We start from the raw sequence: 26,633 nt of genomic DNA, 5'->3' as shown, positions 1-26,633 counted from the left end.
AATATTTTACCAACTATCAACAGACATATCTGATCATCTTTTTAATACAGAGCTCATCAAAGAGTCCATTTTTCATTGTAGGTTTTCTCAATGCGTAAGTTATAAATTGATAGTCACTGTTAAAACATACCAGAAAGGAAGGGCCTGAAAATGTATACTTTTTTTTGGGTTTTTCCCCTACACAGTACACCTAACCAACTTTACAAGGATGAATGTGTTCCAACCTTTTATCGTCCTATCTTTTTTTGTTCGTTAATGTGTACTGGAAAGTTGTACAAGGGTTTTAATGGATTTTCTCCCTCCGGGATCTTGATCTACAATTGGCTGGCTCCAATCAGGTAAAATGCTGCTGGAGCTCCTCCCTCCATCTTCAAATCTGGACATACATTCTTTACTAGATACTCTTCTACTCTTACAGGGCAGGGGCAGGGGCAGGGACAAGGACAGGATACATCAACAAAATTATACAAACTATAAATAAGGAAAAACAATGAAGCAAGCAAGCAAGCAGCATCACTGTCCTGATCCCGCATCAGGCAGACTCTGGGCTGGGCGGTTTTTGACCTGATAAACCATCTTAACTTGCTTCTCATGCCCTGCTGCTTTTGAGCCCTCTTGCTGCTTTGAGGAGTACATCCCTCCGCCCGATACTGATACAGGTTTAGTGATCCACCTAGGAGGCGGTGATGGAAGTGGACCAACATTAACACTGTTCACAAATGGAGGGGCCGGGGGCTGAATGTTAGACAGTTGTACTGAATTTGGTACTCTGGGAGAAGGAGAAATTGCTGTATTTTGCCTTGTTCTACCACCACCTTCAATTGTCAAGGCAGACATTCCACCCCTGATGCTGTGGGACTGTTGATGTACAAATCTATCTTGCCCCTTGAAATTTTGCCGATTACCCTGAAACTCATAGGGGGAGGAGGGTGCATATCTTGGAATGCCCATTGCACTGCGAGGTGTATAATTATTATTACCATACGAGTAAGAAGGATCATCATGAAAACGCCCAGATTGTACTGCTGGTCGTGGCCTGTAACCAACATGATTAGCTGCTGAGTTTCGATAACTACTTTGATCATAAAATCCCCCTTCTCGCCCAAATGCTCCACAAGCTCTTGGCTTAATTTGCACATTGCTGCCGGTGAAATTTCTGGAGTCCGATGCTCCGGAATTTCCTCCATGCCCAATATTCAATGTGTTCTTGAGCAAGCGATGTGCAGCTTCTCCCAACGAAGGGCCAGCTATTGCCCCAGCTACAGGGGGCCTGCAGAGCCAAACATATCAAAATGAAATAGAATAGTAAAATGAACTGCAGATCCTAGCATTGTAGAAATACACATGAAAAGGCCATAGCACGGAAAGGAACCAAAGTTTACCTATCTTTGCCAAGCTGGCGCCTGTAGCCATGATCTTCATGCCATAATGCAGGGAAGGGTTTTACATCAATATGTCTCAAAATCTGTAGCAGAAAAGTAAGGCTGTTTTCAAGTTCATACACTAAGCAAACAATTTACGCATAAGTGAAAAATGCACTTTTTGTGCCTCATCTCATTTTCAATGTCCACTATATTTGGGGATGCCCCAAAATAAGACACCCCTCTCCCCCAACCCCACTTGCTCTCTCTCTTTCACAAAAACAATACACATTTCAATCAGCAACCACTCAAATCAACTGGAGAACATTGGAATTTAACCTCGATCCAATTTTTCTTTCATACAGTCAGTACAAATCAATCCTACCTTAATAATTTAATACATACAGTATCTTACAAAATCAGAAGGGTTAATCAAAATGCAACTAAGTGTTTATAAGCTAAAGCAAAAGAAGTCAACCATAAATTTGTCTCAAAAATACAAGCAGCTTCATAAACAGAAGCTTAAGTAATTGAAGAGTAATACACTAAGGGTGTGTTTGGAAAGCAGGAAAATGACTTCTGGAAAATGTTTTTCTGGAAAATGAGTCATTTTCCGGAAAATGAGTTCATTTTCGGTGTTTGGATGTACTTTGGAAAACTGTTTGTGTGTGTTTGGTTCATTTTCCGAAAAATGAGTGAAAAATGAGTAGAAATGTATAATTATATATTTTTATTATTTTATTTAAAATATATAAACTAATAATATTTATTAGAAATTAGAAATAATCTTTTTTTTTTACAAAAAAAACGTCGCACGAAGCCATTTCCCGTTTCCGGAAAATGACTTCCGGATTTTTTGTCCGGAAGTCATTTTCCGGAAAAATGAGCTCATTTTCCGTGGTCAACGGAAAATGTTTTCCGTTGACCACATTTTCCGGATGTTGCCAAACACCAAAAGCCCGGAAAATGATTTCCGGAAATCATTTTCCGGGTTACCAAACACACCCTAAGATGTAACTTTCCTACATACATAGATGCACAGACAAATACATCCAATAAAAAACATATTCATTTAATACCCCCTTGGACTGCCTAAGCAGTATAAAAGAGAGTATGTTCATATCAGCAATGATAACAAACAACCAAACTCCCATGTTAAAGTTATGTCATTTGATTTATTGTACTCAATCTTGACCTTTGAAAGGAAAAAGTAGCAATGTGGATCCTGTCACATACCTTCTTAGGCATAATCACTCCTTCAGGAGGCTTTGGAATATGCTTATGAGGAGGAGGATTCAGCAAGGTAATATTCCTGGGAAACAGATATTACATCCTATAAGTTAAGGGGCTAAAACTAAAATTATTACATGGGAGGATTTAGAATGTGATATTAGGAACTTACAGAATTTTATTGTTAACAATGTCATCCAATCCATGGATTGGGGAAGGAACCACATTTCTCAGTCCATTTCTTTCAGATAACCAAAGGAATCCATTCATTCCACCGCTGCACACAACAACACCACCAAAAAGAGAGAGAGAGAAGGTGAACATAGAACCAGCAAATACATTAAATGACCTAAATCAGGCCTTTAAATTATTAGCAACATTCAAGATGTCAACCTTGTACTTGCATCAATTAGCCATGGAACTTGCTCCTTTGGAGGCGTGGAACCATTATGCCGATAGTAAGCCAGGATATATGGTGCCAAAGCATGTATAGGGTGGACATATAGCAAATCAAACATCACACTGTTCCTTAGTTGCTCTTCTTGCTGAAAATGGCCAAATGAGGGATGAATATAAAGCATAAAAGTATGTGATATTAATTCTGTTCTCTTGCAGGCAACCATTTGTACCTACCTAACTGCTTCAAACAGTTTAGAAAGGTTTCAATTCCCCATGCTCAATTTCAACATAAATGAGAATCAGAAGTGTAAAATATTAAAACTAGTTACTTCATAATATCACAGGTTAAACAACAGAAACAAGGTTGGGACTGGATATTATTTATTGGAAAATGTATATCTAAAAAATACATGACCTGACAAGATAAACGAAATACCTACAATTTAGCTCTAAAAGATTACAATAACACATTCTCTAGGCTGTTTTGCACTAGATATTTAAAGATGTTAACGAAAACAATGCTTAAAATGTAGAGAAAGAATCATTAGCCGCACCCACTTTGCTGCCTCAACCACCAATGGAACACTCAATGGTCAAATCTTACAATTGACGCTATACAAAACCACGAAAATACAAGGCTAATAAGAGAAAAGGATACATACTCAACTCAACCAAGCATTGATACAAAATCTAGTTGCAAGGGATTCTAGTTCTCCATTTAATTGTCTTTTAATGCCAAATTCATCTTAATCCATTGGACTAACATACCGTTTTAGTAACACTACTAAAACAAGTTCTGACTTAACTCTGCCTCTCCTTTCTCCTATAAATCTACCACATTACCACTCTTTTTAAACAAGGCATAAACAGGCCTCCATTTATGTCTGAACCACCTGAATCTAAATCTCTTTCAATTGTATTCTATTGGAGATACATATGCTTCACTTCAATAAGTAATTTCTAGTGGCTCCATGTATTTCATACGTCCTTATTTACAAGTATCCTAATTTTAGTTACAACCTACTGATAATAAATTTGAAGAATGTATATACAATTATCTACCCATAACATAGAATCCCAAATGCATTTGTTCCCTTCATCTAGATAAACTGCCTTAGTTCTACAATCACATCATCATCTTCTCCATTAAATTTAATCACACACAAATCCGGTTTTAGTATAGGTCTAATGTAAAAGGTTCAGGACTCGTGGTGTATATTGCCCAGGAAGTTGATTTTGATATATCAATCAATCTTTAGAACCAAAGCATGTCTGCTGCCTATTTGTATGACTGTCACATTGAGTACATCCACCAATAGTGGATCTGGACACACTTACAAGAGCAATACAAATCAAAACCACATGACCAGAGAGAATTGTAATGTTCAATATGAAAGTATAGTTCAGAAAGCTTTAAGTCTAAAATCAATTGATAATGTAGCAATAGAAAAGAGGAGCTTATGGAATAGATCAAACTTTCATACCGTCAAAGTATCCTCAAGCCTTTTTGTTTCAGCAAGCAACTTCTTCTCATCAATGAATGGCAACTTCACAACAGCCTAATTTTAAAGAACCTCACAGTGAATAACTGCCATAAAAAGTGACTTGGGGAGAGAATGAAAATTTAGGGACAAAATATGGTATTAAGTTCATGTCTATTTACAAAATCATAAATAAAATCAAAAACATTTGTCCATTTAAAACTGTTGAGAAGGTGTTGAGAAGCACTGAAAATATTGTTCTTATTCAGTTCACCACACTTAAGATTACACTACATATATATAGACAGACAAAGAAGACACGGGGGTAGATGCTTAATAAATACTAGGCTGCTCAAGGTAACTACTCCTAATAGAGGCATGCTGCTAAAGGAAATCGGACTGCTCAAGACTACACTATACAAGACATAGAAAAGACAAGACAAATGTCTTCAGTAAAAACTACAAGGAGTATCTTAGTATAGTGATATACCTGCCATGCGAAGCGCTTCCCATTCATATCTAATTCAAAGTCTATCAACATAAAAACCCAAAAGGAAAAAGTTACTTCTGAATCAAGAGGTAGGGGGAAAAGTTCAGTCAAATGACAGTACCAGTTGGATAAAAGTCAATTATTGGGGATGATGGATCAGTCATTAATCTCCTGTATTTTTCAGGAAGAGCACTTGAACTGCAGGCACAGGAAAAACAAAATAACTAATAATGACTTGAAAAGAAAATATTAAAACCAAAAAACAAAAACAAAAAAACAAAAACAAAAACAAAACAAAAGAGAGATAAAAAAGACTGCAAATAACAAAGTTTGCTAGTGTATATATTGAAGAACTGAAATGTATAAAGGAAAAAAAGTACCAAACCTCGCAGCAGGCAAGACACCCATCAGCTGATCAAAAGGTTTAAATGGTTCACCACGGAAGAATGTAATTTCTAAGTCTGCTAGCCCTTTAAGATCGGAAGCAAATGGAGCGTAATGATATGGATAAAACCTGAAAAGAGAGTCAGATATTGTAAGTTCTCAATTCCACTTACAACTGAGTGACAGTGTCTGACAAAAAGAAAATGAAGGGAAAAGAAAGTAAATCTGTTGTAAAATAACACATTAAAGCACCTAAAAAGAAAAGAATGGGTTACATAAACTAGAACAAATGTTAAATGTTGGTAGAAAGATGTACATAGGGGAATAAAAATAACTGGGATAAGACTAACCATTGCCAAGAGCATACACCTTGGTAGTAATACCGGCAAACCCAGCATAGTCCTTCAACAAACTTCTGAACCTGCAAAACACACTCTCATCATTAACACCAGTAAATGTATAAACTGGATGGTTCAACATATTGTGAATGTTTGGTCTAGATGCCTACCTAAGATATGTCAAAAGCCACACCATAAAAATAATGCTCTAAGAAATCAAAAAGGTATTTTCCACAGAATAGACTTGCAGGGAAAGTGGGGAAAAAAGAATGTTGATTGTTTAATCGAAAGGAATTGATGTATAGTTTATATTGGCTCCCATTCAGAAGTTCTCACAATACCATCTAGCTCTCACATTCTGCAATAAAAATGTGCTCACATCATAGATTTTGATCACTTCAAGATTTTCAATTGCATTATTGATCCTTCTAAAATTGATGCAAAATGATTTCATCACATGCCAATATGGAGTATAAGAAGTAGCACTGTGGCAAGGAAAGGGAGTAGCAAAGTAGACAGGTTGCACTTTTGGTAAGTACAATTCCTCTGAGAAAACAACCCATAATCCATATTTCTAAATGCACGAGTTTCCTTAGAGTATCAAGCATTACAATGTTAAATTTAAGATTTACAGCAGCCAGCCAGAAATTGAATTCAATTATGTGTTACAAAAGAAGTTTGAGAACCAACTATTTCAAAATAATCCATAGATTAGTTGGGACAGCAAGTCAGCAACCAATCATCAGTGAGATATAGGATGTTGGAACTTATACATATAATATTGTGCATCAGTAGTAGTAATGTAGTATAGACCAAAGGAATGATTAGGAATCTTTGTATGGCAGTAGGAGAGGAGCAATATATTATGAATACTACAAATACAGACAGACAGGTCCTGAAAGCCACAGCCTAGTGTCAAATTGTCAATTGCAGCTAGGATAGACATGTAATCAACCATATGCCAATAGCCTTATATGAATACTCAGCCTAGAAAGTGAAGAGTGTTCCTCCTAACTGTTAAGGAGAATATCTATTGAAGTCTGATAATGATAATAAAATATTACCAAAAAACGACACAAAACTGTATACAAGTAGTGCACTTACAACATCTTGTCTAACTTCATTAATTTCCACTGGACTTGACAAACCAAATTTCTCAGAATAATATCGTTCCTTGTATCCAGGTTCCCCAAGCCTCACCTGAAAACAGAAAACACACATAATTATTGTACATGTATGTATATATATTTTATGAAGTTACAGAATGAAACAGATAGAAAAATAGTCAGAGAAACATATTTCACCAGCAAGAATTAGATGAATGAGCATTAAACACACAAGCTACAGTAGATATGTTTATGTGTGTACATGTTTATTTCTCAAAGCTGGGAACAAACTTGCTAGAGTTAGAATTTGACTCTATTATTGCTTAGAGATTAACAGATGTGGAGATTCAATTCTTATTAGATTTAATTTCTATTCGTGTTTCTGATATTCAACATACTATTAGAAATCACTAAAGTCCTAGTTTCTGTCCAGTAAAGAGTTCTGAAATAGTTCTTGATATCTAATTAGTTTAATGCCGAAGCATACTTCTTTATGGGATTTAAGATGCCGGTGCTGAGACATGTCATGAATTCTGGTAATTCAGAGGGTATGATTTAGAAAATTATTATTATTCTGGATATGTTGAAATTGAGGGATTGCATGTTTGGATTTTGGAAGATGGTAAATAGCCACCAGTTGCAAGTTAGGCAAAAACTAATATATATGATAAGTGAAAACCCAAGAAAAAGGATGTATATTAATAATATTATAATACATACATTTGATACTGATAAACATACTTATATAGGACCATCATGGGGTGCATAATGGGCTAAACCTAGGGTTACCACCAAAGACTAAGATAGAGTTATGCTAGTGTTCTCCTATATTTCAATACTCTCTTTTAAGTTGCAACATATTGATGTTCCAAGCTTATATAGTTCACAAAACTATAGCAGAAGAAATACTCCCCCCTACTTGAAATTTGGGAAGATAAACCTATTAGATACAGCTAGAGGATGACAGTGTTGTATCTAAACAGCTTCGGAGAATACAGTATTATGCATTATCCTGGGGAATAAAGATGAACGCACCAAAAGTACAAAGCCGAATACAAACAACCTCAAAACAACATGGCAACAAACTCTGGGACATGACAAAAAAACTGGCTTTCCTCCATCAAGAAGAGTAAGTTGAAGGTTGCAATAGTGGGAGATTCATCTAGGCTATATAGTGATGAGAGAATGAAATTCGACACTAAGGGGATTTCCATCCCTTCTCTCCTTTTTCCCCCCATTTTGTGGGCGCCACTTCTCCACATCATCTATATTTTATTCACTTTACTATAATTTTAATTTTAATTTTATAATTATAATTATAATTTCCATTTTCGATTTTAAATCAAAATAAATAATTTTTGAATTAAAAAATAAATTTTCAAATATTAAATTGAAATAAATAATGTCACATTAAAATTCAGAAGCAAATACAAAATATTATATACTAAATCACAAAATAAGAAATACATGTTAATGAAAAGGAAATCAAACTACAATAAATACATTAAAAAATTAATTATTGTTAATAGCCCATATGTGTTCAACCAAGTCTATGCAAAGTTGATGTACTTGAGAATCACGTAACTCGGAATTCCTATGGAGGGATTCTTGAAATTCTTTAGTCGAGCCTTGAATAGGTTATGTTGGCGTAATACTGTCATTGTCCAACCAGTTAGTTATGGCATCCCCTCATCCTCAAAAATCATGTAATGCAAAATAATTCACATATACATTATATCTTCGTCCTTAAACCAAAAACATGATGGACCTCTAATCATTGCCCAATGAGATTGAAGATCCCCCAATGACCGCCACACATCTTTTCTTGCTAACTCTTGCCTTTCTTTAAACTTCTTTCTCTTCAAGTCCTCTAGACCCCGAAAGCTCTTCATGAAGCACAACCATTGAGACACTTGAACACGAGAAGGCGTATCGACTCTACTACTTCTTGATTCATTACTCGGAGGCCGGTTATAATTGGGAGGAGGGTAATAGAAATTGGGAGAAAGATATTGATAGAAGTGGAGGTGGATGATCATGATTAAGAGGTGGAGGAAGATATGGATATTGATGATTTGGATGCAGATATGGATAATGTTGATTGGGATTATTTTGAACATTTGGATCTTCTTCCCTAGGATTATCTAAAGACATTGAGATGAATTGCAAATTGAGTAGAGAAATTTTGAGAGGAAATAGAAGTGTAAAAATAATTTGAGAGTTTAGGGTAAGGGTGTATATAGAAATAGGAAAAATAAAATAAAAACTATTTTTGCCTCAACGGTCATTTGACCCTTGAGCCAATTAATTTCTATTTAAAAATAAATAAATAAAGCGCGTGATGGTGGGGGATGGTGTCCCCACCATCACTCGCACATGTACACATGCCATTGGTGCGTGCTTACAAACTCAATCTCAGATTATAACATGATATCAAAGTCTGGTTCAATCCACTTTGTGTTCAACCGGTTGTTTACCCGTGGTATTGGTGGCCTCCAAGCTTCCATTTCAGGGGAGGGTCCAATCCCAAGCCCGCTTGTTCGGTCCACTTTGGTCGTGTCCAGAACTTTCATTTCAGGGGAGGTCCAATCCAATTTCAAGAGGTCAGGTCCAATCCAATTTCAAGCGGTTAACCGGTTAGATTCAAAATGGTCAAATTGTCCACTTGAAGGGAAGTGTTAAGAGTCCCACATTGAAACTATACGAGAGAGCATATGGGTTTATAAGGTCATGGGTTAGATTAACTAATTCATTGAATTCAGTTTTTTAGTGTGGTTTGGCCCATGCCTTGACCCAATCTTAGATTATAACAGCACTGATACAAATATACAATGTTGAAATTGAAGGACCGAAGGTGTTACAATAGAGTTTTCCTATATGTCATCAGGATAAAACAAGCAGGAAATCAGTTTGTTATGTCTGGAATTTAAATATCCAAAAGACATTTTATTTAAGAGATTATAACCTCTAAGTTTATGATCTTAATAGGATTAAAGTTAAAAGATACTATCAGCTAGCCTACTATTCTGAGACTAGAAATGAATTTGGAGATCTAAAAGTTGTTACAAAACCATTTGGATTTGCTATTGTTAGAGTTCCTCAACCAAATGACAGGAAGTATTTTGGGGAGACCCAGAAATTGTGATGCACTGTGGTCAGCAAGTTCCATAGACCCTGTTGAGATATTTTTTGAGATTTTTATTGTGCTTTTATTATTTCTTGTTTCCTAGATGTCTGTCAGTATCCCTAGGTTCTTTTAGTCTTCCTTCTACTACCTATATATTGTAGTCAATATTTATTTTTTATTCATAGTCTAAGTAATAAGACAACTTTTTCTTCTTCAACATGGTATCAAAGCCACCATCTGTGGCCTGACTCCTTTTTTTTTAATCATGAACAGTAGCGTTATTGTTCATCCTTCTCGTAAAAAATTCTATACTTCTTTTCAATATAAGTTTTCACAAAATCTGAAGAATCAACGCTAGTCTGGAAGGTCAGGCAACCCCCGCCGTCGAAGTCCCGTCACAAACCGCCGCCGCACGCGCCACCCTCCTTCCCGCACGCGCCGCGCGTGAGAGCTTCTCCAGCGAGATTTTCTGGCGAAACTTTCCAGTTTGGCTTTCGACTCTTCTGACTCGCCTGGTAATATTCTTCCTTTTTTTGTCAACCATGTCTTCAACTGGAACTGAGGAAACTTCTAGTAGTGTTGAAAATATTATTTCTCGCTCAGTTTTTGTGCCTAATTTATCTGGGTCAAAAAACTACCACTCTTGGTCCGATGCTGTTGAAATGTGGTTTATGGGCCAAAGTGTTATTGACCATTTGAAAAAGGGGGTAGAAGAGGTTCCAAAAAATGAGAAGGCAATTTAGAAAAGGGTGGATGCACAACTTTGTAGTCTCCTATGGCAATCCCTTTCACCTGAGTTAATTCAACTATTTAGAGTTTTTAAAATATGTGTTAAGGTATGGAATCAAGCCAAATCCTTATACACTAATGATATTTCACAATGTTACACAGTTGTTGATAATATGGTTAACTTAAAAATGGATGGTGTGAGTATGGAAGCCTTGCTTGGAAAAACTCAAAGTTAATTAACTGAGTTTAATAAGCTATTACCAATTGGAGGGACACCTGCTGAACAGATTGCCCAACGTGAAAAAAAAAATTTGTTCTTATTTTATCTAAATTAGGCCCCGAGTCTGAGAATACTCGAAACCAGATTCTTGGGGATAATGTTGTGCCAGGGATCCAAGAATTGTTCAAACGCCTTCTTCAAGTGGCTTCTTTTCCTGGTGAGACTTCTGTACCCACCACAGAACAATATGCTCTTGTGATCCAAGGAGGTCAAGGTAACAATCTGGGCAACCGGAATAAAGATCGCAGTGGGCAGAAAAATGCTAGATATTGTGATTACTGCAATAGATCTGGGCACACACAGGGCCAGTGTTGGAAGCTGCATGGGAAACCATTGTCTGCCCCTACAAATGTAGCTCAGCTCAAACAAGAAGGATCAGGTTCTAAAACTATTTCTCTTGCAGAATATGAAGAATTTGCCCGGTTTAAAGCTAATGCCCAAATTGCTATTGTCACTCCTTTGGCTCATACCGAAGAGACTCATACTGCCCTTGTTTCTCAATTTGGACCTCTTGGACCGTGGGTCCTTGAGTCAGGTTCTTCTGAACATATCTTTGGTAATTTTTCTTTATTGACTCACCTCACAAACTCTAAGTCTCGTCCGTCCATTGTGTTTGGTAATGGATCCATATGTACTACTAACGGAGTGGGTAAAGCAAGACCTCTTCCTAATTTACCTCTGTCATCAGTATTGTATGTACCTACATGTCCCTTTAATTTGATTTCCATTCGGGGTATGAATCAAAAGGATTATACTGTTTATCCACTCCTGCTTCCGCTGTCTGTAGTGCTACTCTTCCTCTTTCCCTTACTCATTGTCGCCTAGGTCATCCAAGTTAGAAGAAACTACAACAACTTGAACCGAGTCTCTCAAAGCTGTGTTCACTAGAGTGTGAATCTTGTTAATTGGAAAAACATTCAAGAACCTCCTTTTCTTGAACCGGTTAATGAAGTATCCTCGTCCCCTTTTCCCTTAGTTCACAGTGATATTTGGGATCCTTGTCGTGTCACTTTTGTGCTAAGTTTTAAGTATTTTGTTACTTTTATTGACGACTTTTCTCGTTGTACTTGGGTTTTCCTAATGCGACAACATTCTGAACTGTTCAACATCTTTCAAAAGTTTCATTACTCTTCGGAGTGATAATGCCAATGAATATTTTAATACTCCTTTGTCTACCTTTCTTACTACTACTACATATTTTATAAGGGTATTTATGTCTTTTAAAATATATTTCTTTTCTATTCTTTAAACCAACCAAACACTGTAATATAATTCCTAAAGCCTATTCCTCCCGTAAACCAAACAATAGAATACAATTCCTATTATATTCCTTGCCTATTCCATTCCTTATGTAATAGGATTCCTATTACCTCAAAATTCATTCCGTGAACCAAACGTGTTGTTAAGGTTTTCGGTTGCACTTGCTTTGTTCAGGATATTACTCCTGGTCGTGATAAACTCTCACCCAAGTCCTTGAAATGTATTTTTGTGGGGTACTCTAGGGTTCAAAAAGGGTTCAGATGTTATTGCCCTAACACACGTGACACGACAATTCTATGTATCACCAAATGTTATCTTCTTTGAGTACACTCCATTCTTTTCATCTGACTCTACAGGGGTTGTGGATCCTTTTCCTGATGTCCTACCAGTTCACTCATTTGAAGGAGGGATAGAACTACATCTATCTCCTGGTGTCCTAGCTCCCAATACATCACAAACCCACATTGTTTCTCACTTTCTCCTTTCCAGTTCACTTATCATCGTTGGTCAAAATTATCACCAACCACTACTGTTGCAAACATTGAAGCTACTGATTCATCTCCTGAGTTGTCTCTTCCCTCGGATCTGGTTCTAGCTCCAATCTGCAGTCCTCCCATTGCTAGTCGAGTAGGTAACAGGTCTACTCGCAATCCCTACCCTATATATAATTTTGTCTCTTATCATCGTTTTTCCCTGTTTATAATGCTTTCATCTCCAGTTTATCATCTGTTTCTGTTCCTAAATCGGTTAAGGAGGCTCTTTCCCATCCTGGTTGGCAACAAGCTATCGTAGATGAAATGGCTACTTTGCATTCCTCGGGAACTTGGGACTTGGTTCTATTACTGCCGGCCAAAACGGTTGTTGGTTGTTGATGGGTCTATAACGTCAAAGTTGGACTTGATGGACAGATAGATAGACTCAAAGCTCAATTCGTAATCAAGGGGTATACTCAAGTTTTTGGCGTTGATTACATCAATACATTCTCACCCGTGGCCAAGATCTCTTCCGTCAAAATCTTTCTATCCATTGCTGCTATATGGAGTAACCTCTTGGTTTGTTGCTCAAGGGGGGGAAGACTAACTTGGTTTGAAAATTAAAACGCTCTCTTTATGGATTGAAATAGTCTCCACGTGCCTGGTTTGGACGTTTTAGCACAATTCTACTTGAGTTTGGGTTAGTTCGGAACAAAGTAGACCATTCTGTGTTCTACCGACATTGACAGGGTAAGAGCATTTATCTTGTTGTTTATATCAATGATATCGTTACTACAGGAGATTATGTAGAAGGCATACTCCGGTTAAAGCAACATCTTTTCCAACACTTTGAGGCAAAAAATCTTGGAAAATTGAAATACTTCTTAGGGATAGAAGTTTCCCAATCGAAGCAAGGGATTTGTATATCTCACCAAAAATATGCTTTGGACATATTAGAGGAAACGGGTATGCTTGATTGCAGACCAATTTATACTCCCATGAATCCTAAGGTTAAGCTTGTCCCGGAACAAGGGAAGCCCTTTTCAAATCTAGGAAGATATCGAAGATTGGTTGGGAAATTGTTGTACTTAACAGTCACTCGCCCTCCCTGACATTTCTTTTGCAATTAGCATTGTGAGTCAATTTTTGGCTTCTCCGTGTGATAGCCATTGGGATGCTGTCATTAGGATTCTACGATACATCAAGTCTCCAGGGACTGGTGTGTTATACAAGGATCACGGAAATACAGGGAATATGGGTTATACTGATGCAGATTGGGCTGGGTGCCCTTGGGATAAAAAATCAACATGGGTACTGTGTTTTTCTTGGTGGCAACCTAATATCTTGGAAAAGTAAGAAGCAAAATGTGGTGGCTCGTTCAAGTGCAGAGGCAGAATATCGGTCAATTGCCTTGGGAACATGTGAACTAATCTGGTTAAAGCATCTCCTGACTGAATTAAAATTCTGTGTAGAAGGGCCTATTAAACTGATGTGCGACAATCAAGCAGCTTTGCATATTGCATCCAATCCTGTCTTTCATGAGAGAACAAAACACATTGAGATCGATTGTCATTTTATTCGTGAAAAGATTGCATCCGGGGAAACACCTCATTCGTGGGTACAAATGATCAGTTGGCTAACATCTTCACCAAAGCTTTAAGAGGGCCCAGAGTTGAATATTTGTATAACAAGCTTGGAGCCTTTGATATTCACGCTCCAGCTTGAGGGGGGGATGTTGAGATTTTTATTGTGCTTTTATTATTTCTTGTTTCCTAGATGTCTGTTAGTATCCCTAGGTTCTTTTAGTCTTCCTTCTGCTGCCTATATATTGTATTCAGTATTTTTGTTTGATTCATTCAGTCTAAGTAATAAGGTTTATTCCCAGTGATTTATTACATATTAAGTAAACATAATAGGTATCTGCAAATTATATTATTATGTGCAATATACAAAATCAGTGTACAGTGCTCCATCAAGAAAATGTGAATAGTAAAAGCATCAAATGAGGTAAAAACCTTGTCCACCTCAGGAGGCTGTGGCTCATCATTACTGTCATTTCTTGCTCTTAGCCTTGCCCCTTCACTATTTTCTATTGCCTGAGTGAATTTCCAAAACATTAAAAAAAAAAAAAAATTAGTCGAAATAAAGAATGACAAAATTGTTCATATTATTAAATGCTAGGGATGGTTAAAACTTAAAACCATACTACATCACGTTCAAAACATGTAACATAACATGACTGAATATCACAAAAATGAAATTGAAACCAAATTAACAGTGAAATCTTGAAGCAAATCGCCAAACTAAGTGATAGAAACTTCAAAATTTAACTCATTAATATAAGAAATAAATTATTTAGTTGAATGAAAATTACCATTAGTTGCAAAGTGGAAACAACTGGATATATCTTTTAGTATATCAATTTTACTATTTTGGCATCTGTGATGAATGTGTATCTGTAGATATGTCTATTGATTGTTGTGTCCAGCTCTATTGGTTTCCTACATTTTCTTAAATTCACATGTCGTTGCATCCATGTAAATTAATTTGCAACTATGTTCGTCTGAAGATGAACTTGTAAGAAAGAATGTAAGAAAGAGTAAGAAATACAACAAAACAAACTTAAATGGTAGCAATTACGAATACTATGCCGACTTAGAGATTAATATTAACAAAATGGAGAATAGCAACATAAGACCCTTGGGTTTAATTGACTAGACTTGTGTGATTCAACGTTTTCAAAATAATCTTTTTTCTAGAGGTAAATAATTGAATGTAAAATAGCAAATTCATATAAATACAATCTCCATAATTTATGTATATAACTATTAAATCATATGTTAGTGAAGGAATTGGAAAGTAGACTGCTTTAGAGACTACAGTCTACACTCCACTTAAATATTGGATGAGATAGTTTCGCACCACCAACAGATAATCCAAAACAACAAAACTTTGATATATAGTTTCCAATTTCATATCAAATCCTAGATTTAATTTATTCAATCCTTCATAGTGAACAGGAGAGATCACCTGATGTATACGAGCTCGTTTCCGAAAAATTTGGTCTTCATGAACTGCAACTGCCTGAATAAAATGTTCCACTCTATCCAGAAAAACCTGCAATTATCAACAATTCAACTGAATTTGGGGATAGGAGTTTAAGAAAAGCAAATAACTCTGAGAATTCTGGTAAATTAGATACAACAATGGGTCACAACTTCATAGAAGGCTCCAATACTATTAGGGGGGTGTTTAGTTCGCAGAATGTGAGATTACTTTGGGTAATAGTATTACCTTCAAAGAGGTAATGTAAGATTATGGGGAATGTAAGATTGCCTTGTGTGTTTAGTTGAGGTTGTAGGAATGTAAATTAACATGTTTAGTTGAGAGTTTTGTATAATTTAATTAAATGCCCTTAATACAAATAAGTAAATAAATAAAGAAGTTTATATATACATAACTGTATATTATTTCATATATGTATAAATATATTATATTATTGTTGTTGTTATGATTATCATTTTTATTAGTGTGTGTGTGTGTGTGTGTGTGTGTATATATACACACACACACACACACTAATAAAAATGATAATCATAACAGCAACAATAATATATTTATACATATATAGATAAAGGGCAAAATTGGAATATTGAAAAGTAATATAAGCATACCTAAGAGGACGGAGGTAATCACATTACCTCAAAATTATATGTGGTGGTAATATTAGATTACCGAGATAATCATATAACTTGAACTAAACAAGGTTATATAACATTATTGTACTCACATTACCTAGGTAATGTTATATAACTTGAACTAAATGCACCCTTAAAGAATTTTGCGAGAAATAGGACCCTTTTTGTTGTCCTCCTCTTTTTTAAATTTCAATTGCCCTAATCATTTCTTAAGAGAAGGTATTCTCACTTCTATACATTAACCTCTTGCTCTTCATTTTTAAAGTACCAACAGACACCAACAATTGGAAAGTAAAATTTCTTATTATAAACTCCACATTGCTTCTCTAAAGATCTCAATAAGCCATAGTTGATTAGGAAAATCTCATCCTTGAGTTTGGGCAGACAAAACTCTTTAAATTAGCTAAAAATCCTAGTTTCAATCTTCTAGTGCCTTATTATTTGTATACAATTCAATAGTTGTAGAGATTATGCAAGTGTATGGTTTTCTTGCTCCATCGAAGAATATGATACCCCAACATACAAGCAACATTTAGTGGATTTGGTAGTAGTGACCAGATCAACAAAGGGCTTCTGCAAGACTGCTCTTATAAAGATGGTTTTGGCACTTTAATAACATTTCAAGGTCAGAGTAGTGAAGGAGCATTTAGGTACTAAACTAGGACTTCAGCGGTTTGGACCACTATGAATCATAGTTTTAATATCTTTCCCTTTTTACTTCAATTCATAAATCTCTTAAACCATCATTCAGAATTCTAATGTTGAGGGGGAAAAAACCCCACCTAGACTAATAAAGATTTAATCCTTTTTATATACAAGTAATAAAGATTTAATCTTTATCTTTCTATTGCATTTTGGTTGTTGCACAATTGCTATTTTGTGTGTTCTATCACATAGGATTAGAAAGTCTAATCCTGGAATACCACCTGGGTTTAAAATCCCACTTTTTGTAATTTCTTTGTGTGGCAATAAAAATTTATCTAGCACCCTTGATTATAGTGGTGAGTTTCAATTTAAAATAAGAATAATAATTTTTTTTTTTAAATGAAATAATTAAATTTATTTTTTAAAAGAAAGGCCATTGAACAGATAAGATTACTTAAAACTTAAATCTATATATTTTATTCACCATTTACATGCATCCGAGAAACAATTTTGGACACCTCAGTATCCTAAATCTGCAAATTTCACTAGTTTCGCACATGGATGGTCAAATATATGCTCATAACAGACACTTGACCACAAGTCCATGTAAGATAGGAATAAAATAATTAACCCACAATATAGTACACAATATGTAGATCATAACAAATTCATCCAGATTATCCTAATAAGTAAAAAGATAGTCTAGCATTGCCAACATAGACAAACTGCCAGTTCTGATGAACAGTGTCAAGAGGAGATAAAGTATGTGTTATATAGGATCTATACCATGTCAATTTGGCTTCAATAAATGTTGCAAATACACAATGAAACTGCAAGAAGTGTAGATTACCTCACCCGCATCTGTGAGATAACCACCCATTGCTGTAAACTCACTTCTATAAATGAACATCAGCAAATTGATTGCACCCTAGAGTTGTAAAAATTCATCAGCAATATATACTAAAAATGGTAGGAGAAATCGATGTAAAAACATGATAAATTGATAATGTGTGGAGAATGCTAGTTGAACAATTGGGCAATGAAAGAAATATTACCCACTAGATAGTTTCAGTAATAGTAATAAAATTTCTTAGCAAATCAATATCCAAAAAAGGAGCAAACAGAATCAGCAAATAACAATCTATTTTTTTTTTTTGAGAACAGCAAATAACAATCTATAAAAATTGAGTCCCTGCATTTCCATTACAGATAAGATACCTCTCGAATCTCCAGTGTGGGCATATGGGGCAGAAAGTCATTGCCAACAAAGAAACATAAGAACACAAAGTCATCCACCAGCCTCTCAAAGTCTATTTGAAATGGGGGGTTCGAAATTCCCAAATCATGTTGCAAATATTCTCGCAACACCCAGATATTGAGGAACTGCCAATGAGACAAATAACAAAAGCAACAATAAGTACCATATATGACCAATAAATGAAAGACCAGACTTGAATTAAGATTGTAGAGAGCATTCAGCATTTCTATGACCTGATACTTTTTCTTGTAAATAGGAATGTCATTTAAAGCTTTCCCATTTCCATCTACGCCACGACAGTCAGCTGCAAAATGACCAGGTTGTCCACAAGCAAAACACTTTTCCTGCTGTCCAGGTGGGGTAATCACCTAAAAGGAAAGGTCTTAAATTAAAAAAGGAATTTGAATGTGCATAATTCAAGAATTAGCAAGTACTAACCTCCCTCAATATAGAAAAATGCACCTCATGAGTAGCTAGAGACAACATTATTAGATCTGCATCCTAATTAGGAAAAAAAATTAAATAACACATTGCATTTGTAAATAAGATATCAAATAAAGAGTTAAAGGTTGTAACTCACCAGACCATATAGGCAATGCTGAGTGTTTGGATCAAACCCTGGAAGGTTACGCTGCAAGCGAATGTAGGACATGATTTTGTGCTCCCCTTCACCAGGAACATTTGCATCAGAGAGAATTACCTTCAAATAATCACCAATGCAGCTCCATAGATAAATTAAGAGACAAAAGCATCCTCCACTACTAAAACGATCCTCTTAAGAAAAGGAAGAGGGAAAACATTCTTTAGCTAATGTGAGACACACCTTGGTAAACCGCCAGCCAGCATTACTATTCAACCTTGACTGTATGTAATACTGAAGCGCCACTGAGAGCACTGCCATAAATGGAGTCCCAGGGGTAATAACATTGGAATCAGATGTCTCTGGCTTTTCTAGGGACAATAGGTTGGCCTCCATCTCAAATTCTTTCCTCAATCTTTCTTCTTCAGCTTCCTATGTAGACATCAAAATCCAATAGATTTTACATTTTATTACTTTCTATAAAAATGTGCACTCTTGGCCAGTTGGCCCCTCAATTATTACTCGTCCTAAACGTGAACCTTCAATTCCCAGTTGAACAAATGTGGTCCCTCCTGTCGGAAACTTGACTATCGGCGTTAACACCTAGGTTTACAATGGGCTTTTTTGTAGTTCTGCATATTCTCCTTCACTACTCAGGCTCTGCATACTTCCTTTAACCAAACTATTGAACATGTTTGAATTCTTATATGCAAAAGTAGTTTAAGTACAACTTCAGGATATACAAGCCCACCTTCTTTGGAAAAGCAAGAAGCTGATCCACTGATAGTGAAGCCCACCGCTTTGCAGACTTCAACATTTTTTTTGGGTAAATGTAAAAACATATTTTCTTTCTTCCTTGTGCTGCTGTAGCCCATGCCCATCACAGGGTTGGAAGTTGAATTTTTCAAGCAATAAACTCCTGCAAGAAATTCCTCAGTAGCAAAGGCGCAACACCTGACAATTTTTCGACAAGTTATCAGTGAACTTTTCTATCAAAAAATTGGTGCACCCAGTGAACTTTTCTATCAAAAAATTGGTGCACCCACCACTAGCATCGATGCAAATTCAGGCTCCAAGGTGTCCTTCAAAGATTGCCATCTTGATACCACTGCTCTGGTTCCTTCATTATTATCTTGCCATTGCTATTGCTTTTGAGTTTCACCCAAAGATTCATCTTTTGCCATTAGAGTCGTCACTGCTGCAATTTCATCCACTGCTCCCAATCTGTAGACATCACTGTCACAGATTGCTGCTTCTTCAACTTCCATCCATTGTTAATGGCAATTTCAAACTTCAACCAACATCCTCATTTTCCTCTTCTCATCAACTAGACAACCTATCCTTGTCCTTCTCACTGGCAGCTAGGTTTCTAGCATGAGGAACAATTGCAGCGAAAAGGAAGAAGGCAGCCTAGAACCAGGTCAGGACTGATCAAGTAGGGAGAGGGGGATATATGAAAAGAAAAAAAAAAAACAAAAACCCTAGGTTGCAACACCTTTAGTCAGCTCCATGATCAGAGGGGCCCAATTGACAACTCATGAAAAATTTGAGGGACCATATTTGTTCAACTTGGAATCAATGATTCACATTCCAGAATGAGTAATAATTGTGGGGTCAAGAGTGCAGTTTTCCATACTTTCTAGTTTCTATAAACCATGTAACGCATTGTCCTTACAGCCTCAGTAGCGTCTTTAGCAGCTCTGAAACGCCTAGTACGTTGTTGATTCATTTTAGCTCTAGGAGCCACTCCATCTAAAAAGGTCTAGAGTTAGTGAAGGTAAGCCTTGATAAAAAGTTTAGAGGAGATGACAAAGTGTAAGTAGAATAGCTATTTTTAGTTTTTAGTCAGAAGACAGGGTAAATTAAATACTTTATTCTTACCAATTGCCATATAAAGTAGCTTTCTAGGACGAACCAATGAGAAAAGATGGTCAATGTACTCAAATATTGATTTGAATACATCATCATAAGTGGCAGGTGCAGGCTGCAAATATAAGAACAGTCATTTAAATTCACAAAAATACTACAAGCATAGAAGTTGATGCAGCAGAATTGTAAGCAAGCTATCCTACAAACAAACAAACAAACAAAAACCAACCAACAGAATATTATTTTGGTTGTATACTTTTATTGGTCAAGGAGAAGAACCAAGAAAACACTAATGCATGTTGTTACATAACATTACTCTCAGTAACATATCTACACATTTTGCCACTAAATATTAGTTTCACTTGCAGGGCATATCTTTTGTTGAAAAATAAAGAGTTAGGTTTATCTATAGGGTTGTGTCTGTTTATGAATAGGTATCAATTTATGGATAGGTACTTACATTATGTGTTTGTATATATATATATGTATTATGTTTCTTTATTAGAAACATAGACAGATTATATAGAATCATATATTTTCTATATCTTTCAGTCTTATATACATTTTCCATTCCTTGATTCTTCATCTTTGCTTTCTCCTAATTGGCGGGGGTTGTTATTCTCCACTCGCCAGGCCATTCCATCTTCCAAATTCAACATGGTATCAAAGCCAAACATCAAAATTGCATTTTTCCACTCGCATGAACAGTAGTACGCATAAGTTACTGTTCACGCGAAACACTAATAGGGTGTTTGGTTGGGTGTAATTTGGGGGGAATTGGAATTCATTGAATTGTAATTAAATGAATTCCCAAACTACATTGTTTGGTTGGAGGGAATTGCAATTCCGCGGAATTGCAATTCCCTCCAAATGATGAATTGCAATTCATGGGGTACCCCCCATGAATTGCAATTCAATGGAGAGGAGGGGCAATTTTGTTGGTGTAAAGACAATTTTGCCCCTCCTCTCATACCCTTTGTCTCTTTTTTTTTTTTAAATGAAAGAATTATTATTATTATTATTATTTAAAGAATTATTATTATTTTGAAAGAATTATTATTATTATTATTATTACTCTTCTACTACTACAACTACAACATCTACTACAACATAAGGGCATTTTAGTCATTTTGTCATTTATTACCTTTCAATTCCCTGTACTCCTATTCCTCCATACCAAACACTGTAATTGCAATTCCTACCTTATTCATTGAATTGCAATTCCACCGAATTACAATTCTTTTCCCCCTTAATTCCCTCCTCCCAACCAAACGCCCTGTAAGGGTGTGTTTGGAAAGTGGGAAAATGACTTCTGGAAAATGAGTCATTTTCCGGAAAATGGTTTCATTTCCAGTGTTTGGTTGCATTCTGAAAACTGTCTTTTTGTGTTTGATTCATTTTCCGGAAAATGGGTAGAAATGTATAATTATATATTTTTATTATTTTATTTATAATAGTAAAATATTTATAATAATAATAAAAATAATATTAATAATTTATAATAATAATAAAATTTAAAAAAAAAAAAAAAACAAACAAACAAACAAACAAACATACCCCCCGTTTCCGGCTGAAACCAGATCTGGTTTCCGCCGGAAACCATGCGGAGCGAGGAACTCTAGTTCCTCGCCGGGAACCAAAGCATAGTGCTCTGGTTTCCGGCGAGAAACCAGAGCAAAGTCTCGCCGGAAACCGCTGGAAACGTTGGTGTGTGTGCGTTGTGTAATCGGCGGAAAATGACTTCCGCCCAAATTTGGCAGAAGTCATTTTCCGCCATTTGGGGCTGATTTTCCCCAGTCAACGGAAATCATTTTCCGTTGACTGGGTTTTCCATTGGTTGCCAAACACCCAAAGCCCGGAAAATGATTTCTGGAAATCATTTTCCGGGCTTTCAAACACACCCTAATTTTTCAAATTACTTGCTTTTGGTGAGTTTGTTTGTCAAATTGGTGTTACCCATCCCTTCTACAGTCTCCGGCGAGCCTAACCCAGCAAGCCGCATCGCCGTCTCCTCCGCCACCGTGCCGAAGTTTCGACCTCACGCGCCAGCGCGTGTGGACACCTCTGGCGGGATTTTCCGGCAAAACTTACTAGATATTCTCGTCGGTCCCCTGCAACACCATCTGTGTATTTTTCTTTGTGATGTATTTTTCCAGTGAAAGCTTTTCAAATTGTTGTTTTGCCCTTCTTTGGACTTTTTGGTGAAGTTTGAAGGTCTTTTGGGTTTGTTGCCAAACTTCTTTCTAAGGTGTTTTGGTATAACCATATTTGTTTCTTTTTCGGTATACCATATTTATTCCCTAGGGTTTTCAAGTTTGGCAGTGAGGGTGTTCGTGTTAATCTTCACCCTTGGTGCCTTCATTCCCAAGGTTGTTCGTGACAAGCTTTGCCCCTGGTGCCTTCACTCCCAAGGGTTGTGTATAGCATTGTCCGTCCGAAAGCATCCAGCACTGTTATCCTCTAGCTGCTTTTAATCTTCATTTGTAATTTAAAGCAAGGTAGAGTGTATGTTTTAATCCAAGGCTTCCAAGCTTGGAACTTCCAAATGTTCCAGCTTGAGGGGGAGTGTTGAAAAATAAAGAGTTGGGTTTATCTATAGGGTTGTGTCTATTTATGAATAGGTGTCAGTTTATGGATAGGTACTTACATTATGTGTTTGTATATATATATTATGTTTCTTTATTAGAAACACAGACAGATTGCATAGAATCATATATTTTCTATATCTTTCAATCTTATATACATTTTCCATTCCTTGATTCTTCATCTTTGCTTCCGCCTAACTGGCGGGTGGTTGTTATTCTCCACCCGCCAGGCCATTCCATCTTCCAAATTCAACATCTTTGATCAGTTTATTTCATTTATCTGTAAAGTCTTAACATTTATTTCTTGCTTCAGTTGAAAGGGTTTTTATGCACCTTTCCTTAGGTTTGTAGTACACTTACCCCATAGTTTCATTTTCTCAAGATCCTTTTGTTTTTCTTTTGTTTGTGGCATTAGTATTATTCTCATTTTTATTCAAATGCCAAACCTCATAATATGACTTGTAAAAGAATAAATGGAGAAAGACATTATTAGCTACCCAAGTTACTTTAAGATATAACTTCAACTCAAAATAGTGAGATGGGCTGAAAATAACCTACTAACTTAATGGGTAAAATGCGTTTAATGTTGCAGCAGGGCAATATGCCTTATCCACTCCAGTACTTAAAATATCAAGTATTCAAGTTATACATAGAATTACTATTATTCACTAGATACTAGGTAATACACACACAGACACTAATACAATAATCTATAAAGTAGGCTTCTGTGCCATTAGGATAGAACAGCAGCTTCTATCAAAAGATGACCATAGCAAAGGAAATACAAGTAGGAAGAATAAAAAGGATTTAATTTGTTATTAATTGATTTCCCACTTCACAAGACCTTACATCTTTCATAATAGGTTTAACAAGATATCTGTAGAGAAAAGTAGAAAATACTCAAAATAGTATGCTTGTCAATTGATATCATTGGATAAGTTCATCTGTATCTTTCATTCTTTTGAACTAGGTTTGGAATAATCCAATATGAATTCATCAATTATATTAACCCTTAACAATCCGGAGTACCAACATGAATTTCACCAATTGAACTTAAAATGTTTTTGCAAACCACATGGGTACCTCTTTTTCAACTGTCATGTAATAACAATGCAATGAACAGGACAAAATCTGGAATGTAAAATTAAACCCTCCCTAAAGAAAGATTTAGTTCAAGTCATCCCTTAAACCACGTCTTATCCCACAACACAGCTACATCCACTGACAGTCAGTCTTTCTTGATAAACCATTAACTTATAAGTTTTTTTTCCCTTGGTTGCTGGTTACTTATACCAAACTGCTTATTTAGGCTATTGGTTGATAAGAAACATCAGGAGTTTTTTTTTTTTTTTTAAAGGATAAACATCAGGAGATTTAATTGCTTGAAAACTGCTTTTGGTGTTGTAAAGAGGAATCAGTTTTGCCAAGTTTAGGATAGATCGAACCATTACAGAGATATGGTCCAGATGGAGGTTTTTTCATTGTACATTGATAACACTCTTTTTGTGTCTTTTCTTAATAAATGTTTCCTTTGTTTATAAAATGAGGGGAAAAAAGGTAGTATTTCAAATGAAATGCATGGACCATAATGAACTAGAAGACAAATCAGCCATAAATTTTATCAGGATTTCCCTCACTAGAACAGATAAGTACATCAAATTGAAAAACCCAAAAAGAACCTACAAATAACAACAGTCTGTTACATTACTTGCAGAGATATAGTTTTGGCATTTATGATTTATCATATATTAATTAACATATCTATTTGCATCTGAAACCCAGATCTATGGAGCAAGAAATAGGTTCTAATTCACAGTTTGACATGGATGGGCCTTCTGTTGGAACTTTGAGTTCAATTACATTTACAGTGCGACATTTCCCATCTAACAAACAGCAGTGTTCACCAGATTCCATCACATTTGCTCTATTTACAAAAAGTCAACTGAGCCAACTAAATTTGCAGCCTTAGTTCACTGCACCTGAAGTAAACAAGGATTTAACTATTTTACCTAAAAAATTAATGGAAAACCAAATATTAGGCCACAGTTCTAGTATCCAGCCATTTTTGCTTGTTCGCCTTAAAAATATTCAGTAGTATTGAATCAATAAAATTGGGATAAACAGCAAGTTCACAATTTCAAGCTAGCTTTATTTCTTTTTCTTGCCACAACTATAGACTTCCGGGAAACAAAAAGATTCAAGTTATTAAAGCATCAAATGATATGAAGTAAATTCTCAAGCTGAAATTCAAAGAAGCAGATCCATACCTTGCCTTCTGGGTGAAAACAAGGGTGAATAATCCCATTCATGTCCAGATACAAGTTATCGAACTCCATACCGTTAGGGTTCGGCCTAGACACATCTATTGGCAAAGGCGCCCGGTTCTCACCCTCCCTTGGCTCTTCCTCTACCACGTCAGCAATCGACAGCGGGTACCGATCTGCCAGCCATCTATAAAATGCAGGCACTCCCATTTCTCCTCCTTAACCACCGATGGCTTTAGCAGAACCTCACCTCTCCCTGTATAAATACCCAGATCGAAAACCAGAGTTTGATTCAAAAGTTGGCTTCAACAAATCTTGAATTATATTGCTCCGTGTACTGTATGTTATATCTCTATCCGTTTGTAAAAAAAGGTTTCAGAGACCAAACAAGAGAGGTTTGAGGAGTAGTTGAAGAAGAGAGAGAATGGTCAATTCGGCGGAGTGTAAACAAGCAAAACACGAGCCTGGAAATTCTGGAGTTGTACGGAGCACGATGTACAAGCGTACAGCTGCGAAGGGTGTGATACAAGGGAAATTGATAAAAATGGACAATTTTTCATAGCATTGGAAATAAATAGAAAACTTTTTTGTTTATCAAATTTGAATAAGTTAAATTAAAGAAAAAAATGAAAATGATCAAATAAATCTCTAAACATTAACTGAAAAGTAATTAAACTTCTAAACATTTAAAAAGTACAATTAGACTTTTAACATGTTAAATTGGGGCAAAAAGTCAAAAAATCGATAAATCTGTTTGAACATGTAATTTATGTTCTTGCACGGACGACTGATTCTTCTCTTGTTCTGGGTGTGCGAAGTCTCTTCCTCCACCTTGTCTTTTGAGTTTGATTATGATTTAATAAACATCTCTTATTATTTTTTTTAAGTAGCAATAACTTTTTAAATTCATAAATTACCATGAATTAAAACTTTGTACAAAAATATTCATCATCTCAAATAATACGGAATAATAAAATATTTTATTATTCACCAATTATCACGAATTAACTGATTCTACTTAACATGTATTTACTTATTAGTCAAATATGAGTCTTAGTTTTATCCTTATTAATTAT

At 35.8% G+C, this 26,633-nt stretch overlaps 1 protein-coding gene across 1 annotated transcript; it reads right to left on the bottom strand.

The window, feature by feature from the left end:
• Window positions 1-38: 38 nt before the first annotated feature.
• On the bottom strand, window positions 39-26,074 carry LOC116032087 (5'-3' exoribonuclease 4). The gene is made up of 22 exons (XM_031274489.1): window positions 25,561-26,074; window positions 20,721-20,823; window positions 20,515-20,591; window positions 19,083-19,271; window positions 18,840-18,959; window positions 18,698-18,760; window positions 18,493-18,627; window positions 18,220-18,384; window positions 17,852-17,929; window positions 15,689-15,775; window positions 14,674-14,754; window positions 6,788-6,883; window positions 5,696-5,766; window positions 5,347-5,475; window positions 5,083-5,159; window positions 4,962-5,002; window positions 4,475-4,549; window positions 2,985-3,136; window positions 2,764-2,868; window positions 2,598-2,673; window positions 1,383-1,465; window positions 39-1,270 (listed from the first exon to the last, which is right to left on the bottom strand). Exons 1-22 carry the CDS (start codon window positions 25,765-25,767, stop codon window positions 514-516), a joined length of 2,967 nt encoding a protein of 988 aa, XP_031130349.1. The 5' UTR covers window positions 25,768-26,074; the 3' UTR covers window positions 39-513.
• Window positions 26,075-26,633: the final 559 nt, after the last annotated feature.

Source organism: Ipomoea triloba, chromosome 10 (genome assembly GCF_003576645.1).
Source record: "Ipomoea triloba cultivar NCNSP0323 chromosome 10, ASM357664v1".
NCBI classification, from domain to species: Eukaryota; Viridiplantae; Streptophyta; class Magnoliopsida; order Solanales; family Convolvulaceae; genus Ipomoea; species Ipomoea triloba.
This window is presented reverse-complemented; position numbering and strand designations above follow the sequence as displayed.

Excerpts from the sequence above, each read along its gene's own strand:
- LOC116032087 (XM_031274489.1), bottom strand. The coding sequence starts at position 25,767 with ATGGGAGTGCCTGCATTTTATAGATGGCTGGCAGATCGGTACCCGCTG. Across the intron at positions 19,272-20,514 it reads CTAAAGACGCTACTGAGGCT|GAAGCTGAAGAAGAAAGATT; the intron begins GTAAGGACAATG and ends ATGTCTACATAG. Across the intron at positions 18,960-19,082 it reads CTGGCTGGCGGTTTACCAAG|GTAATTCTCTCTGATGCAAA; the intron begins GTGTGTCTCACA and ends GATTATTTGAAG.